This window comes from Branchiostoma belcheri, unplaced genomic scaffold (assembly GCF_001625305.1).
Source record: "Branchiostoma belcheri isolate BF01 breed outbred unplaced genomic scaffold, Haploidv18h27 scaffold133, whole genome shotgun sequence".
NCBI classification, from domain to species: domain Eukaryota; kingdom Metazoa; phylum Chordata; class Leptocardii; order Amphioxiformes; family Branchiostomatidae; genus Branchiostoma; species Branchiostoma belcheri.
The window spans coordinates 269,243-283,892 of NW_017802747.1; the positions used below are offsets into that span (position 1 = coordinate 269,243).

The window sequence follows — 14,650 nt, forward strand, 5'->3', positions numbered from 1 at the left end:
CAATGCTAGCCGCACTCAGTCACTCAATGCCCTCTTAAGTAAAAGCAGGGAAGAACTGCATTTAACTAGCGTTTAACAGCTCAACAATGTAGGGAATGGGCGATTGAATGTAGATAGAAATGACCTGGATTTTCTATATAGATACCGATGTTACTCTAGATGTCTTAGATGCACCACCGCATCTATGATATAGAAAAAGAATTGCAGCCGATCCGCTGTGTTTCAATCTCCGTCTCTATGTAACCGCGTAATTACCTGCAATGGTCGCCACGCGGAATTTGTCAGTTATTGTTTATTGACATGTTCTTAAAACTCGGTATTATCCCATACCACATTTCGAGCAACCGTTGTGCTACTTACTACCATCACCTAGATAATATTAACGGTAGCTCTTTTACTATCCAAAGATTAAACGTGTAGTTGATCTCTCAGTGTCTGATTATTGATCACCGTAGTTACAATTTATGGCTGGTTTAGTCGTTTGCATTTTTCTTATAAACGGTCTTGCAAGCGATATGTGATCTGTCTCATTTTCGTCCCTCAAAGGGACTAAGCTATATGTGTGGGGTGATCATCTCTTTAACTCACATATGTGAAGAAATCGCTACAATTTCTGTAAATTTTCAGATGCAGGGTTGGTAGTTTTAACACATTTTTTAATGAAAGAATTGTACTGGTATATACACAGTCGTTTCTGTTTTAAAGGGATTACCTGTAAGTCTATTTCCTGGCCGTCCGACCTCGCCAGCATTACATGTACACCAAACGTAGCAGGGCCTCCTGTGTGGGGAACTAGATGCCAGTACACCTGTCTGCCAGGGTACCATATTGTAGGAGGAAACACGCGTACATGTGAGCATGCCGGTGGAAGTACAGGGTGGTTACCTACTACAAGTGTCCAGTGTGAAGGTAAGCTATTGAAAAAGATTGACTTACTGTTTACCGATGCTCCTAACCTTGTCAAATCTACATCTGTACTCTCGCCGCTGTCTGGCTGTCACCATTGCCCCATTATAGCCAGTTTTGATTTTGCTATCAAAATACCTCGACCGTATGTTCGCACTGTGTGGGATTTTTCAAAAATTGACTATGATATTCTTGTTGAGTCTTGTACTGATATCAAATGGTTAAACATATTTAATTGTGATTCTGTTGACAGTGCTTGCAATATGCTAATTGATCTTATCCTGGAGACCAAAAGAAAATGTATCCCCCACAAAAACATCATTATCAGACCCAGTGACAAGCCTTGGATGTCACCTCGAATTAAAAGACTTATGCGTGTAAGAGATAGAACTCATAAAAAAGCCAAATTATCAAACAGCCCTCTACTTTGGGCTTCCTACCGCAAGATAAGAAATCTACTGGTAAAAGAAATAGCTACGGCCAAATCAGACTATAAGACTCGTTTAATGAATTCTTTGGTGAACTCTTCTACAGGTTGTAAAACATGGTGGCATATAGTAAAAACTATCTACAGATGCAAAGCGTCAACTACCATCCCCCCACTTAAGTGTGACAACCTTTATATAAGTGATACAAGAGAGAAGGCTTCAGTATTCAACAAATATTTTTCACAACAGTCAACAATTGATGATACCAATTCCAGATTACCAAATCTTGACTACTTGACTGATGCACGATTGTTTAACTGTGAAACTACGGCCACTGAAGTTGAATTGTATATTTCTGAGTTGGATATTTCAAAGGCGTATGGCTGGGATGAAATTGACAACCGTTTCTTAAAGCTTATTAGTCCATATATCTCTGATAAAATAGCCTATATTTTTAACCTGTCGTTTTGTCACGGAATTTTCCCGGAAATCTGGAAGAGAGCTAATGTTGTGCCTATTTTTAAAAAAAGGTGATCCTTGCTTAGTTTCCAACTACCGCCCCGTTTCGTTGTTACCTGGCCTGTCAAAAATTTTAGAAAAAATAGCCTATAAACATTTATATAACCACTTAATATCTGAAAATTTGTTATACTCGTACCAATCAGGATTTATTAAGGGTGACTCAACTGTAAATCAACTTGCTTTCATTTCTGACAAAATTCTTCAATCCTTTGATTTAAACAAAGAAGTTAGAGCTGTTTATTTGGACTTCTCCAAAGCGTTTGACAAAGTCTGGCACAAGGGTTTAATTCTTAAGTTACAACGAAATGGGGTGGAAGGTCCTCTTTTGAACTGGATTCAAAGTTATTTAAATGCGAGAAAACAACGTGTTATAATAGAAGGCCAAAACTCCGACTGGTCTGAGATTAGTGCAGGTGTGCCCCAGGGCTCTGTGCTTGGGCCACTGTTATTTCTAGTGTATATTAATGACATGGTTGAAGGACTTGAAACCCACCCCTTTTGTTTGCTGACGACAGTTCGTTGCTAGATGTTGTAGAAAGTCCTACCCTTTCAGCTCTGAGACTCAATTCCGACCTTTCTAAGATACAATCATGGACAACTATGTGGCTAATGGAATTAAATGCTTCGAAAACAATTGAAATGTGCTACTCCAAGAAAACGAACCCTCTTCCCCACCCACCCCTTTTTATAGGAAACGAACAAATTAAATCTGTCTCTTCTCACAAACATATTGGGGTTCATCTCTCGTCCACCATGTCCTGGACCACACATATATCCAATTTACTAGCCAATGCCTCTAAAAAAGTTTCCACTTTTAGTAAACTTAAATTCAAACTTCCCCGAAAAGTTTTAGAAATTTTTTACAAGTCTTTCATTCGGCCCTCACTCGAATATGGCGGCGTTGTTTGGCACAGTTGTACTTCTATAGATTCACAACGTATTGAACGAATGCAATATGAGTGTGCCTTAACTGTAGCCGGAGCGATCAGGGGGTCCTCTTATAAGTCTCTACTTACTGAACTGGGATGGGAACAAATGTCTGATCGCCGCCATGTTCAGTCTCTTATTTTATTCTATAAAATCATCTACGGTCACACTTGACAATACTTAAGAGATTTAATACCGCCCCTAGTATCAGACTCCTCTACTTACGACCTTCGTAATAAACTAAATCTTCAGTTGCCAAAATGTACCACAACCCGCTTTAAAAATCATTCATTCCCTATGCAACGTATCACTGGAACAACCTTACCTTAGCAGACCGTTCACTGAGTTTCCCACGCTTTAAGAAAAAAATGATCAAATCTGTGCGCCCTGTCCCTGTTTCATACTTCAGTATAGGTCCCCGGTACACCTGCGCTCTTCTCACTCGTTTTCGACTTGGTACTCATAGTTTATGCTCTAATCTGTACTCTCGAAACCTGGTATCTAGTTCTGCTTGTACTTGTGGCCACCCCTGTGAAAGTATTCATCATTATCTTCTGCACTGCCCAAAGTTTACTCAATATCGTGTCTCCCTCTTCAGCAATTTAACCAAACTTGTAGGATTTGCCATCAACATCCAAAACCTTCCCGATAATCTCCTAGTACAATTACTGCTTAGAGGTTCCTCTTCTCTGTCGGTTTCTAACAACGCTAAACTCTTACAATGTGTTCAATTGTTTATAAAAGAAACGGAAAGATTTGAGTAACCATCAATTTCTTATCCTACCAGTTTGTTGATTGACTTGGAATGCCTACTTACTCACTTATCATTTACCTGCATATACTGTTATATATTTGATACATATTATATGATTTAGTTATAATGCGGCTTACTTTAGTCTACCTTATTACTCTTATGCTTTGCATGTCTGTATTTGTGACTACATGTATATATTTTTGTAACGATGACGACACAAACATAAGCATTGTAAATTGAGTGTGTCGTCATCCTGTCTTGTTACTAAATGTTATAATAAATAAAAAAAGTAAAAAAAAGAAAATATAGTTATTGGTACGGCGATGGCCAAACGTCCTCTTGTGTGTTGGCCTTTTCTAAGCCTTTCAAGTCGCCGGTTTCAATTATTGGTGTATTTTACAAGAAAAAGTATTTCTATAACGATGTTATACATTGTAAAAAGAAACAAGTACGTTCTGAGCTTTAAGATTTTTCTATCGTGTATTGTTCCTAAACTATATGAAGAGTTGGCATTGATACATCTGCACTTTTTCATTGTTCATTTATTATTTCCTTTTATTCGTTTTCGTTTTTTTTTTCTGTTGCATGTCTTAAAATGTCGTCTTATCTTTTAAAGACGTCAGCCATTTAATATATTCGAATCTATAAAGTGTGTTTACTGCTATAATGTTCACTGCTTTGGTCAATTCAAGTTAGTTCAGTTCAACACAACGGGCTAAGTTTAAGTGATTATGCGCTTACTAACTGATTATATATTGCTCTCCCAATCCCCAGAGGACACCTGCGATGTCATTCTAGCGCCACCACATGGCACTGTAACCTGCACTAATGAGAACAAGTACCGCAGTATCTGCCAAGTAGAGTGCGATGTGGGGTATCTTCCTGAAGACCCCAACAAAATATCAGCAGTATGCCAAGCTGGTGGTGCATGGGACCGGGGAAACCAGGACCGGGAATACCCGTTGACCACATGCAAAGGTATTTCAACGAAACACGCCACATCTAAAGTTATAGTAAGGCAATTTATCTGAGAGGACGATTGGATGACCTTGTCAAACTTTACTGTTAAAAACTGTATTATTAGATGGTTTCCATTACATTTTTTTCTCAATCCCCGAAATACCGCTTTGTAAGACGCTATCTATCTATTCTATCCCGTTGCGTAAAAAATCGATGACAAATTAGAAAAGGAAGTTGCGTTTTAACATACATTTGCTTACATTATTTAAGTATGCATTGCTCGTTTTCCAAATCACAGACTTTCAACCGCCGGTTTTTGTCAGCTGCCCAGAAGATGTCATGGTCTTTGCAGAAAGAAACAAAGAAACGGCAGAAGCTTTCTGGGAGGAACCAATCGCGATGGATAAAGTAGACAATACCCTAGAAGTGCCTGCGACTGTCCTGCTTAGTGAAGGTAGTCCACCGGGATCCACCTTCACTCGAGGACAACATCTGATCAAGTATACTGCAACGGATGTCTCCTCAAATGAAGCAACGTGTTCTTTCAGCGTTATTGTACAAGGTACATAGTAATGACAAAGGTTGATTAGCATTTCGTCTTAACATACAAAACCAAAATAAGGGTTAAACTGCTTTAGATATATATTTTGCGAACGCCTGAGTAGCAAGACTTTTATGTAGCTTGGACAATTCTAGTATTTTTTTGTTCTATCATTTATATCTCGACGAGTAGACATCTGTTTTCTGGGAGGAATTGTAATTAATAGCTAATCAGAGACAAGCCTGGGCGTCCATTCAATGATGACTTTAACTAAACAGATCTTATTTTGGCACACCAAGCAACATTGATAAACACAACAGGTCACACGGCATCGGGTGTCACTGACTTGTTAATTCCTTACCTTTTTGCAGCTTAATTATAATTCTGGCTTCGTAACACAAAACAGCTAAAAGAAGTTCCAATACTGTACATTTCTTACATAATCACCACAAACAACAAACATATAATCTATTCACCGTCATTTTTAATACCAACCTTGTTGTTAGTTTTGTATGTTACTCACGCTCGTAGTTCACTAATTAAGAAACTTTTTTTTCTTTCAGTTATCACATGCCCTCCTATCAGATACACATTGAAAGCAGAGCTTTCCTGTCCAAATGGGTATGTATACGGCTCATCGTGCAGTTTTGGGTGTGAGACAGGCTACCCGGTGGTCGGACCCACTTCATTTTCCTGTGAGAGAAACTACAGCAACAGTGAACCAGTAGGGTACTGGGATTGGGGATCAAGTGGATCTCAACCTTTTTGTCAAAGTAAGATATAGATCAGTTTGCAATTCTCAAATTTTACATTTATCTAAAGGGCAACCATCCTTTTCATTTGGAATACATATTGACCATATACTTTTATCAACTAGAATATTTGTATTTACATGTCCCATCGTCCTCATCCCATCGTATTCATTAAATAAAAAAACTTATGCATTTGTACTGACTCTCTATATATGTATATTACTATTTATATATAGTTGTACCGTGCCCTACACTTCGACCACCGAACAATGGAGCCCTGGCCTGTGACGGGTGGGCGTATGGAACATTCTGCCTAATCCAGTGTAATGAGAACTGGGACGTTCCTCTGGGCACTCCGGAAAGATACGTGTGTGAAACCCTGTCGGGAACATGGGATCCTGACGATGACGTTCCCGACTGTGCATGTAAGTAGTGTTGCAGACAACGAGTTTTCTCTGAAGATTTTACATGCATGAATTTCTACTTACATACAAAAACATTGTTATCTTATCAAAACATGTCTACAGGTTCGCAGAAAACATAACAAAATGTTTTTATTTTTCCTTTGCTCAGTGCCCCGAGATCCGGACAGCATGAACCTACCGTCAGAGCTGTATTACTACTCAGGGGACTGCAGGGACCCGGAGACTCAAGTACAGATTCAAGAGAACTTCATCGCGATTTTAAACAGTTCCGACTATAGTGACATATGTCAACTGTTTGTAGAATGCGCTGCTGAAAACGTGCAGGTAATTTGTGGTAACGTCACTACGCGCTCAGGTCAGCCGTCGTTCCAACTGCAAGTCACGTTTGACTTAACTGTCAAAATCAAACAACAAACAGACCAGCACGCTAGTTATTTTGAGGTAGAAGATACCCTTTTTGCAATGGCAAATAAGATCGACGAACGGGTAAAGGGCGGTAACTTCTCCTTAGATAACGTAACGGCCATTGATCTTGAAGTGCAGCCTGACTCTTTCGTTACCGACGATTGGACGAATCTTGTCTGCGGGCCAGGATACATGCCTAACTATGACTCCTACATGTGCGGTAAGTGTTGAGCATCATTATTATTCCTTTTTTTTTTTATTGCATGCATTGAATTTTTAGCCATATGTCATTTTAACACGTGACGTAATGATAACAATCAGAATTTTACATTGTCATATTTGAAAACATATGTTTTTTGCATAAGTTAAAGGCTATCTGTGTAATGATAATTCGTAAGGCAAAGCAAGAATGTCAGCGCAGGCTGCGTGAAATGCGGAACCTCTGGTGGCAAGAAAAAGCAAAAGAGATCCAGTCCTATGCTGACAACAGAGACCTCCGGCGTTTTTACGCTGCAACAAAGGAAATCTTTGGCCCTCGTCGTGGATGTACAAACACCCTCCAGGCTGCCGACGGGACAACCACTCTTACAGAAGATCAGGCTATCCTTCAAAGGTGGCAAGAACATTTTCAGACCCTTCTGAATCGTCCGTCCACTGCATCAGACGACCTGCTCTGCAAGGTTCCCCAACACCCCTGTAAGGCATTGGATGTCAGTCCCTCCCTCCTACGCTGAGTTTCAAAAGGCTCTGAAGCTCATGGAAGCAGGGAAGTCCCCCGGGACCCCGACAAAATCCCCCTGGAACTCATATCCCAGGGGGGTCAGCCGTGAAGACTAGGCTATTTACACTGATCCTGCGCATGTGGGAGACGAAAGCTGTACCTGCAGACCTGAAGGACGCCACCATTATTACCATCTTCAAGAAGGGGGATCGCTCTGTCTGCGGAAATTACCGCGGCATATCCCTCCTTAGCATTGCCGGAAAGATCTTCGCACGGGTTCTGCTTGACAGACTCCTGACTGTTGCTGAGGAGGTCCTCCCAGAGTCACAGTGTGGATTTCGGCCATCTCGTGGCACCACCGACATGATTTTCTGTGCCCGCTTGCTTCAGGAGAAGTCCCGTGAACAACGTCGACCTCTCCTCTTCATCTTCTGGGACCTTGCGAAAGCATTTGATAGTGTCCCAAGACCAGCCATGTGGGCAACGCTGAGACGCTTCGGCTGCCCCGACCAGTTTACGGACCTTGTACAGGCCCTCCACGATGGAATGACCGGCCGCGTCGTGGTCAAGAACAGCATCTCAGACCCCTTCCCCATTACCACTGGCCTGAAGCAGGGCTGTGTTCTGGCCCCCACTCTCTTCTCACTTTACCTTGGGGCCATGATCTTCGAGCTCCCTGACACGGCCTCTGGTATCCAACTGCGCTGCCGAATGGACGGTGGTCTCTTTAACACCGGACGCCTCCGCGCCCGCCGTCGTACCACACCGGTTACAGTACGGGAACTACAGTATGCAGATGACAACGCAACCCCCGCAGACACAGTCACTGGTCTCCAGACTACTGTGAATCTTTTTGAGGATGCCTATTCCCGCTTTGGCCTCACCTCAAACACTGGGAAGACCAAGATCCTTGCACAGGGTGTCCCAGGTCAGCCCCCTCCAGACACCAGCAACGTTCGTCTCCATGGTGAAGTCCTCGAGACCGTGGAAGCCTTCCAGTACCTAGGGAGTTACCTGTCTAGTGACTGCACTATGCAGAAAGACATTGACAACAGAATCTGTGCTGCACACGCTGCTTTCGGAAGGATAGCCAAACGTGTATTCCTGAACCACGACCTCAGCCTTCAGACCAAGATCATGGTGTTTCAAGCCATCGTCCTCTCCACCCTCCTATATGGCTCTGAACTGTGGGTTCTGTACAGGAGTGACATAAAAAGGCTGGAGCGCTTTCAACAGCAGAAGCTCCGTGCAATCCTGAAGATAAAATGGCAAGAACGTGTCTCAAATGATTCTGTTCTTCTGCAAACCAACCTCCCCAGCATCGAGACGACTGTAGCCCGACATCGCCTCCGCTGGGCAGGGCATGTCAGAAGAATGCCGATCACTCGACTACCCCGCCAGATCCTGTTCTCTCAACTCGAATCCGGCACAAGACCGAAGGGCGCTCCCAAACATCGGTTCCATGATCAGCTAAAGGCCACGCTCCTTTGCTGCGGCATTGATCATGACAACTGGGAGACCCTCGCCGAGGACCGAACTGCGTGGCGGAGCACCGTCGCACAGGGAACAACCTACATGGAAACCCAACGACGGATGACAGCAGAGGCAAAGAGACGGAAACGACAAGAGCGGCTCCTCCTCCCGCGACCGCCACCTACTCTGACTTGCACAAAGTGCCCCCGACGTTTTCATACTTCACTAGGCCTGACCAGCCACCTAAGACATCGACACCCCCAGAACAGCTGAGGATGAGACGACACGAACCCAGAGAAAAGTATATGTCCCTCCAAGCCAGTTTCAGTTTCAATAAGTTTCTTAACTGTTATGTTTGGGCGTCCAACTCTTCTCTTACAGGTATCAGGGTTCCAGAGTAGAAGCCTACTGGCTGGTTCTTCACTACGTATTACATGACCGGCCAAGCTTAGTCGTCGACATTTGACTACTGAAGTTACATTTGGTAGCGAACCGTATAACTGTTCATTAGTAGTGTGTTTCCACCATGGTGTATTGAACACCACTCGCAACATCTTCGTGTATGTTCCGTTTAGTTTTCTAGAATGTGACATATTCATGACCCATGATCCTGACCCATACAAAAGAATTGTTTCAATACATGCCTTAAACACTTTGATCTTAGTTTGTTTTCTAATGGGCGCTTTCAAAATCTTAAAGGAGAGTTTTAATATAAGAAATAACAATTGTGTGTAACCATCAATTTTCTTACATAACGATGTGCTTTTGGATATTCAAGGAAAACAGTTAAACACCCAAACCTTTACATGTTCTTTTCAGAGGGCTGTATCAAGGGGAGTTATCTTGACAAAGACTCGTGTAAGAAGTGTGAAACCGGGCTATTCCAAGATGAAGATGGTCAAACTGCATGCAAGCCCTGTCCTAGTAGTACATGGACTGTCAAAAAAGGAAGTAGAGGAATTGAACAATGCTTGGGTTAGTAGTTGTTTATCTCCGTATAATAGCTGTAACACTAACTCTAATAAATACAAAAACAAAATACAATGTTTTAAACATCTATAATAAGTAAAACAAGGACATTTATTAACGGGCTCCGAAATATTTTATATGTTGATTTCTTTACAATGGTACGCGTGTTCCGCACTGCATTTTTAATGTTAATTGGTATATGGTAAAACCTTCGGAGCCGTATGCTAGTTTTGACGGAATTGTATGTATTTGCGCAGGAATCTGTCAACCCGGATGGTACTCGGACACAGGACTGGAGCCGTGTGCACAATGCGAGATGGGCCATTATCAGTCGATGACAGGCAAGAAAGAATGTGGCAGATGTCCCAGCGGACAAACAACAATGATTTTGGGTGCAAAGGCGATGGATGAGTGTGTAGGTAAGGCAGAGATTTATCTCAGTCAACCTTCACAAATCCTTAATAATTTGAAGATTTAAAGTAATCATTCAGATACTTTCTGAAAAAATGACTGTAACGAACACATACATATACATAACTGGCTTATGCATATGGTGTTGTGCGTTTGTGTGTTCATTTATGTGTGTGCCTGTCTGTCTATGTGTGTGTGTGTGTGTGTGTGTGTGTGTGTGTGTGTGTGTGCGTTTCTGTGTGTGTCTGTCTAGATGTGTGTGTGTGTGTTTGTTAGTGTGTGCGTGTGTGTGTGTGTGTGTGTGTGTGTGTGTGTGTGTGTGTGTGTGTGTGTGTGTGTGTGTGTGTGTGTGTGTGTGTGTGTGTGTGTGTGTGCGCGTCTGTATGTATGTGTGTGTGTGTTGTATAAGGGTATAGACTTTATTGTAAACCGATTTAAGGGTCTCTGCTGCGCTGGTTCATTTGACTATTGTACCAAGACTTTCTTCCGCTACAATTAGCAAGTCTATAACAGTTCAAGAGATAACGAGTACTATAGTATCACTGTATGAGTACTCTGACAACATTATCATTACATTATCTTGTCAGGTATAATTTGCAATTCTAGTAGCGCGAAATGCATGGGCTACTGAAATAATTACTTTCTGTTACCTTTACTTACTTATCATAGGATAAAGTTATAAAACAGAAAGTGCTGCAAATGAAGCTTGCAATCCTCACAAGCTAAGATATTAATTTCTTATTACAGGAAACGATCTGGTCTTTAACACATCTAGTCGTGTTCAACTGAAGGGAACTCCATCGGATCTACAGGGGTTAACTGTCTCCTTCTGGATCCGTCCACAAGTTAATACATCGGATGGGTCAATTCTTTATCTGCAGAGTGAATCAAACACGCTGTTTGCTGTCAGGAAATCGGATAACCTAGAATTGACTCTACCAAGGTAGATGGCATTCCAACAAATTATACTAGCAAACACATTTCTATAAAAGGCCGTTTGAATACATTAGGGATACGGAATGACTTGTTTCTAACATCATCACATATTATCTGTTAGCTCATAACGATTTAAACCAAGTACCTGAAAGTGATCTTCTGATCTTTTGGCTACCTGTATCAAGAAGCGGATCATTAATATTCATAACGTTCCAAAATGTTAAATGCTGCAAAGGTGAATAATTCTAAATTACATTCAGTTTGTTTATTCCATACTCTCTCTATAAAAGGTTAAAATCTGACACATGTTTTTTTTTTTTTGCTTATTAAACAGCGCATCGGTGTTTAGGACAGGGATATCTTTGAACGACGGCAAATGGCATAACTTTGTTGTCACCGCGCGTCCTATGGAACAAGACTGCAAAGTGTACGTCGATGGAGCCGAATCCTGGTCTCAGCAACTGCCCAATGACACAGCCACAGTCTTTCCAGCAAACATGCAGATCGTCATTGGCAACAACGGTGGAGGTAAGTTGACGATAGAGGATCGAAACTAAGATTTTAAAAGATTACTTAAAAAATATATCAAAATATTGAAATGAAGTTTATAATGATAAATTAAAAAAAAAATATATATATACACATTCAATATCACGTTCCTTACTATTGTACTAATCAAGTATGGCACCATGCGTAGAAACAAGTGTAATATTTATGTTCCTTAGCTGTATCTGTGTTGAAATGTTATTTGTCAAAGTGGCTAAAAGATCAAAATATTTTCTTTCAGGTTCTTTTGCTGGTGACATCACTGCCTTTGGTTTATGGAATGGAACTAAACCGGAGTCCACGCTTCTCCAGATGTCCCAGAGCTGCTACTTTGATGACTCAGACGCTATTATCACATGGGCAGATGTCTTGAAAAGCACCGGGGAGGATATAAAGCAGAGGATACCATCAACATGTGACGGTAAAAACGATATTTACGTGTTTAATCATTTTCGTGTACGCATTCATTATAACTGTTCTTTATTGAGCCGGTTGCTTTTAGATTTTGCTTTAGCATGAAAGTTCATTTGTGTTGGTACAAGTCATTAAGAAATGAAAACTAAACTTGAACTGCCAACACTAACTACACAGAATTGGGACTTAACCCAAATTTGTTCACTCCATCAACCTTGTTCACGGAATGGACCCGTCTACTCTTGGAACATGCGTCAGTTAGTGTTGGCAGTTAAAGTTTAGTCTTTAGTTCATAAAAAGGTTTGCTTTATTATTAGATCACAACGATTGCAATCCATCCCCATGCGGAGGTCATGCCATCGCTTGCCAAGATCAGATCGGGTCCTACAGATGTGTTTGCGAGATAGGGTTCACCGGTGTCCACTGTGAAGTCAACATCAATGACTGTCACGATGGCTCATGCAGAAACGGTGGAACATGCGTGGACGGCATTGCCAACTACACGTGTGTTTGTCCAGATGGGTTCAATGGGAAACTGTGTGAGAAAGGAATCGGTAGGTTCACATCAAAATGCCCTGTACCGTAGTTATCATTTTATCCTAAATCGGTAATGCTAGGTTTATTTGGTTTTCAAGAAAGATATTAAAACATTTTTGCACATAACGTTTTTAAAAATAGAATCATTCAGCTGCCGCTAGGTCTTTAATTTTGTTTCTGTGACTGAGCAATGGAAAGTTTAATTCACTTGATCTGGTACATTTTCGGCGTCGTAATATATTACGTTAACGTATTATAAGCTGTCGATCCTATGTTACTATTAATTTACACATGTTCTTAACCACACAGTCAATGGTGGATGGGGCGAGTGGACAGACTGGACCCCTTGTAGTGCTACATGTGGAAACGGCACACACCAGCGATGGAGACAATGCAACAACCCACCTCCTAAAGAGGACGGCAAAAACTGCGCTGGACCTTCTACGAATAGTGGAACCTGCCGTATTATGGACTGTCCGTGTATGTATACCTTAAATGAATACATTAAATCAAGTGATAAAAAGTAATGTTGCACATAGCTATAGCTTCATCTGCATAGCTACCAGTATTTATACAGCTTGGACCCCCATTAACCTAACGTTTATTATACTTGAAGGGAGATTATTTGGTATTGCCAAATACTTGCTGTTGTTCAATACTACTTTTAAAAAATACAAGTACTAATAATTACGTATTATTATTGTAAAATTGTTAACATATAAAACTTCTTACGTTATGTAATACATACAAACATTATTAACATTTAAAAACTCGTTCTTATTTCAAATCAATTATTACTGTTACTTTTAATACAGCTTGCCTAGAACTAAAACCACCATCTGGCGTCATAATGGACTGTTACCGGAATGACACAGAAGACAAGGAGTACTGCCATATTGACTGTGGCCCTGGGATGGAGTTCTCCAAACCACCATTACCACTGTATACCTGCGGACCAGAGTCACAATATAAATGGAATCACCAAACCCAGAACAACCCTAAGGCAATACTTCCAGCGTGCGCCCGTAAGTATTAGCCTTATGTTAAAACTTCATCGAAGTTAATTAAGAAATATAGTTGGCGACATTGAGCATTGCAACTTATACCCCCATTCCACTTAGACGGTGCTCTGATGGCACTCTCTCTGCAACCTGAAATTGAGCAGAGCGCGGAGAGAGCGTCAATCTAACCATTGGCAACCTTAGCGCTCTCAAAGCGACTTCGGCGCTCTCACGACGTTCTCTCCGCGCTCCGACCAATTTAAGGTCACAGAGAGAGCGCAGTGAGAGCGTCCTAGTGAAATTGTTTCCTTGCACCCTTGATGTCATAATCTAAATATGATGCAAGGTGTATATACAAGGACAAAACGTACACAATTTCGTTCTCTATTTTCCGTAATTCGTTGCTGACATTTGAGTTTTTGGTCGCGCAGAGAGCGCAGAGAGGTCGCAGTATAGTATAGCTTCCACGTGAGCACGTTTTTCGTGGAGTTCAGGGTTCTCTCTGTGCTTTGGCCAATTGTATGTCTCAGAGAGAGCGCAGTTAAGAGAGAATGGGGCCTTGAAGGTACTTTGCATTAAAACCACGTTTGCAGTGCAAGCGATGAAAGGCAAAATATGAATGAATATGTAAACTTTAACAAAACGTATGAAAAGGTGAGTTAAATGTTGATTTTTTACATGGCTGGTAAGGCACCAGAAGGATGACGGTAAGACAAAAAAGGTGTTTTTTTTTTATTTTGGTGCTGTTTCTACTAAATTATAGATTCAAGCTTGTTTGCTTTTAAACGATACCTGGTGTGTATATAGCTATACATCTGTCGACTAAGCACATTATTTGTAGCTGAGTAAAATATAACAGTGTCATAATAATAAGAAATTATGAGTGTGTGTATGAAATATGCATAAATTAGCGGCAATTTTCACCTAATTATCTTCCTCATTATCAGCCCGTGTACGGGTCGTACACACCCGCACACGTCCCCCCCCCCGGAACCTCAATTTCCCATCCAAGCCAGCCTAGC

At 41.3% G+C, this 14,650-nt stretch overlaps 1 protein-coding gene across 1 annotated transcript in view; it reads left to right on the top strand.

The window, feature by feature from the left end:
- Positions 1-14,650, top strand: part of LOC109464142 (sushi, von Willebrand factor type A, EGF and pentraxin domain-containing protein 1-like) — a 35,096-nt gene that overhangs the window by 11,637 nt on the left and 8,809 nt on the right. The window contains exons 5-18 of the mRNA XM_019761080.1: positions 706-909; positions 4,312-4,515; positions 4,796-5,059; positions 5,602-5,811; positions 6,027-6,215; positions 6,364-6,840; positions 9,634-9,789; positions 10,041-10,202; positions 10,942-11,137; positions 11,465-11,658; positions 11,918-12,097; positions 12,408-12,644; positions 12,937-13,107; positions 13,443-13,652. Of these exons, the coding sequence (XP_019616639.1) occupies positions 706-909; positions 4,312-4,515; positions 4,796-5,059; positions 5,602-5,811; positions 6,027-6,215; positions 6,364-6,840; positions 9,634-9,789; positions 10,041-10,202; positions 10,942-11,137; positions 11,465-11,658; positions 11,918-12,097; positions 12,408-12,644; positions 12,937-13,107; positions 13,443-13,652 (3,054 nt within the window). The remainder of the gene's footprint in view (positions 1-705; positions 910-4,311; positions 4,516-4,795; positions 5,060-5,601; positions 5,812-6,026; positions 6,216-6,363; positions 6,841-9,633; positions 9,790-10,040; positions 10,203-10,941; positions 11,138-11,464; positions 11,659-11,917; positions 12,098-12,407; positions 12,645-12,936; positions 13,108-13,442; positions 13,653-14,650) is intronic.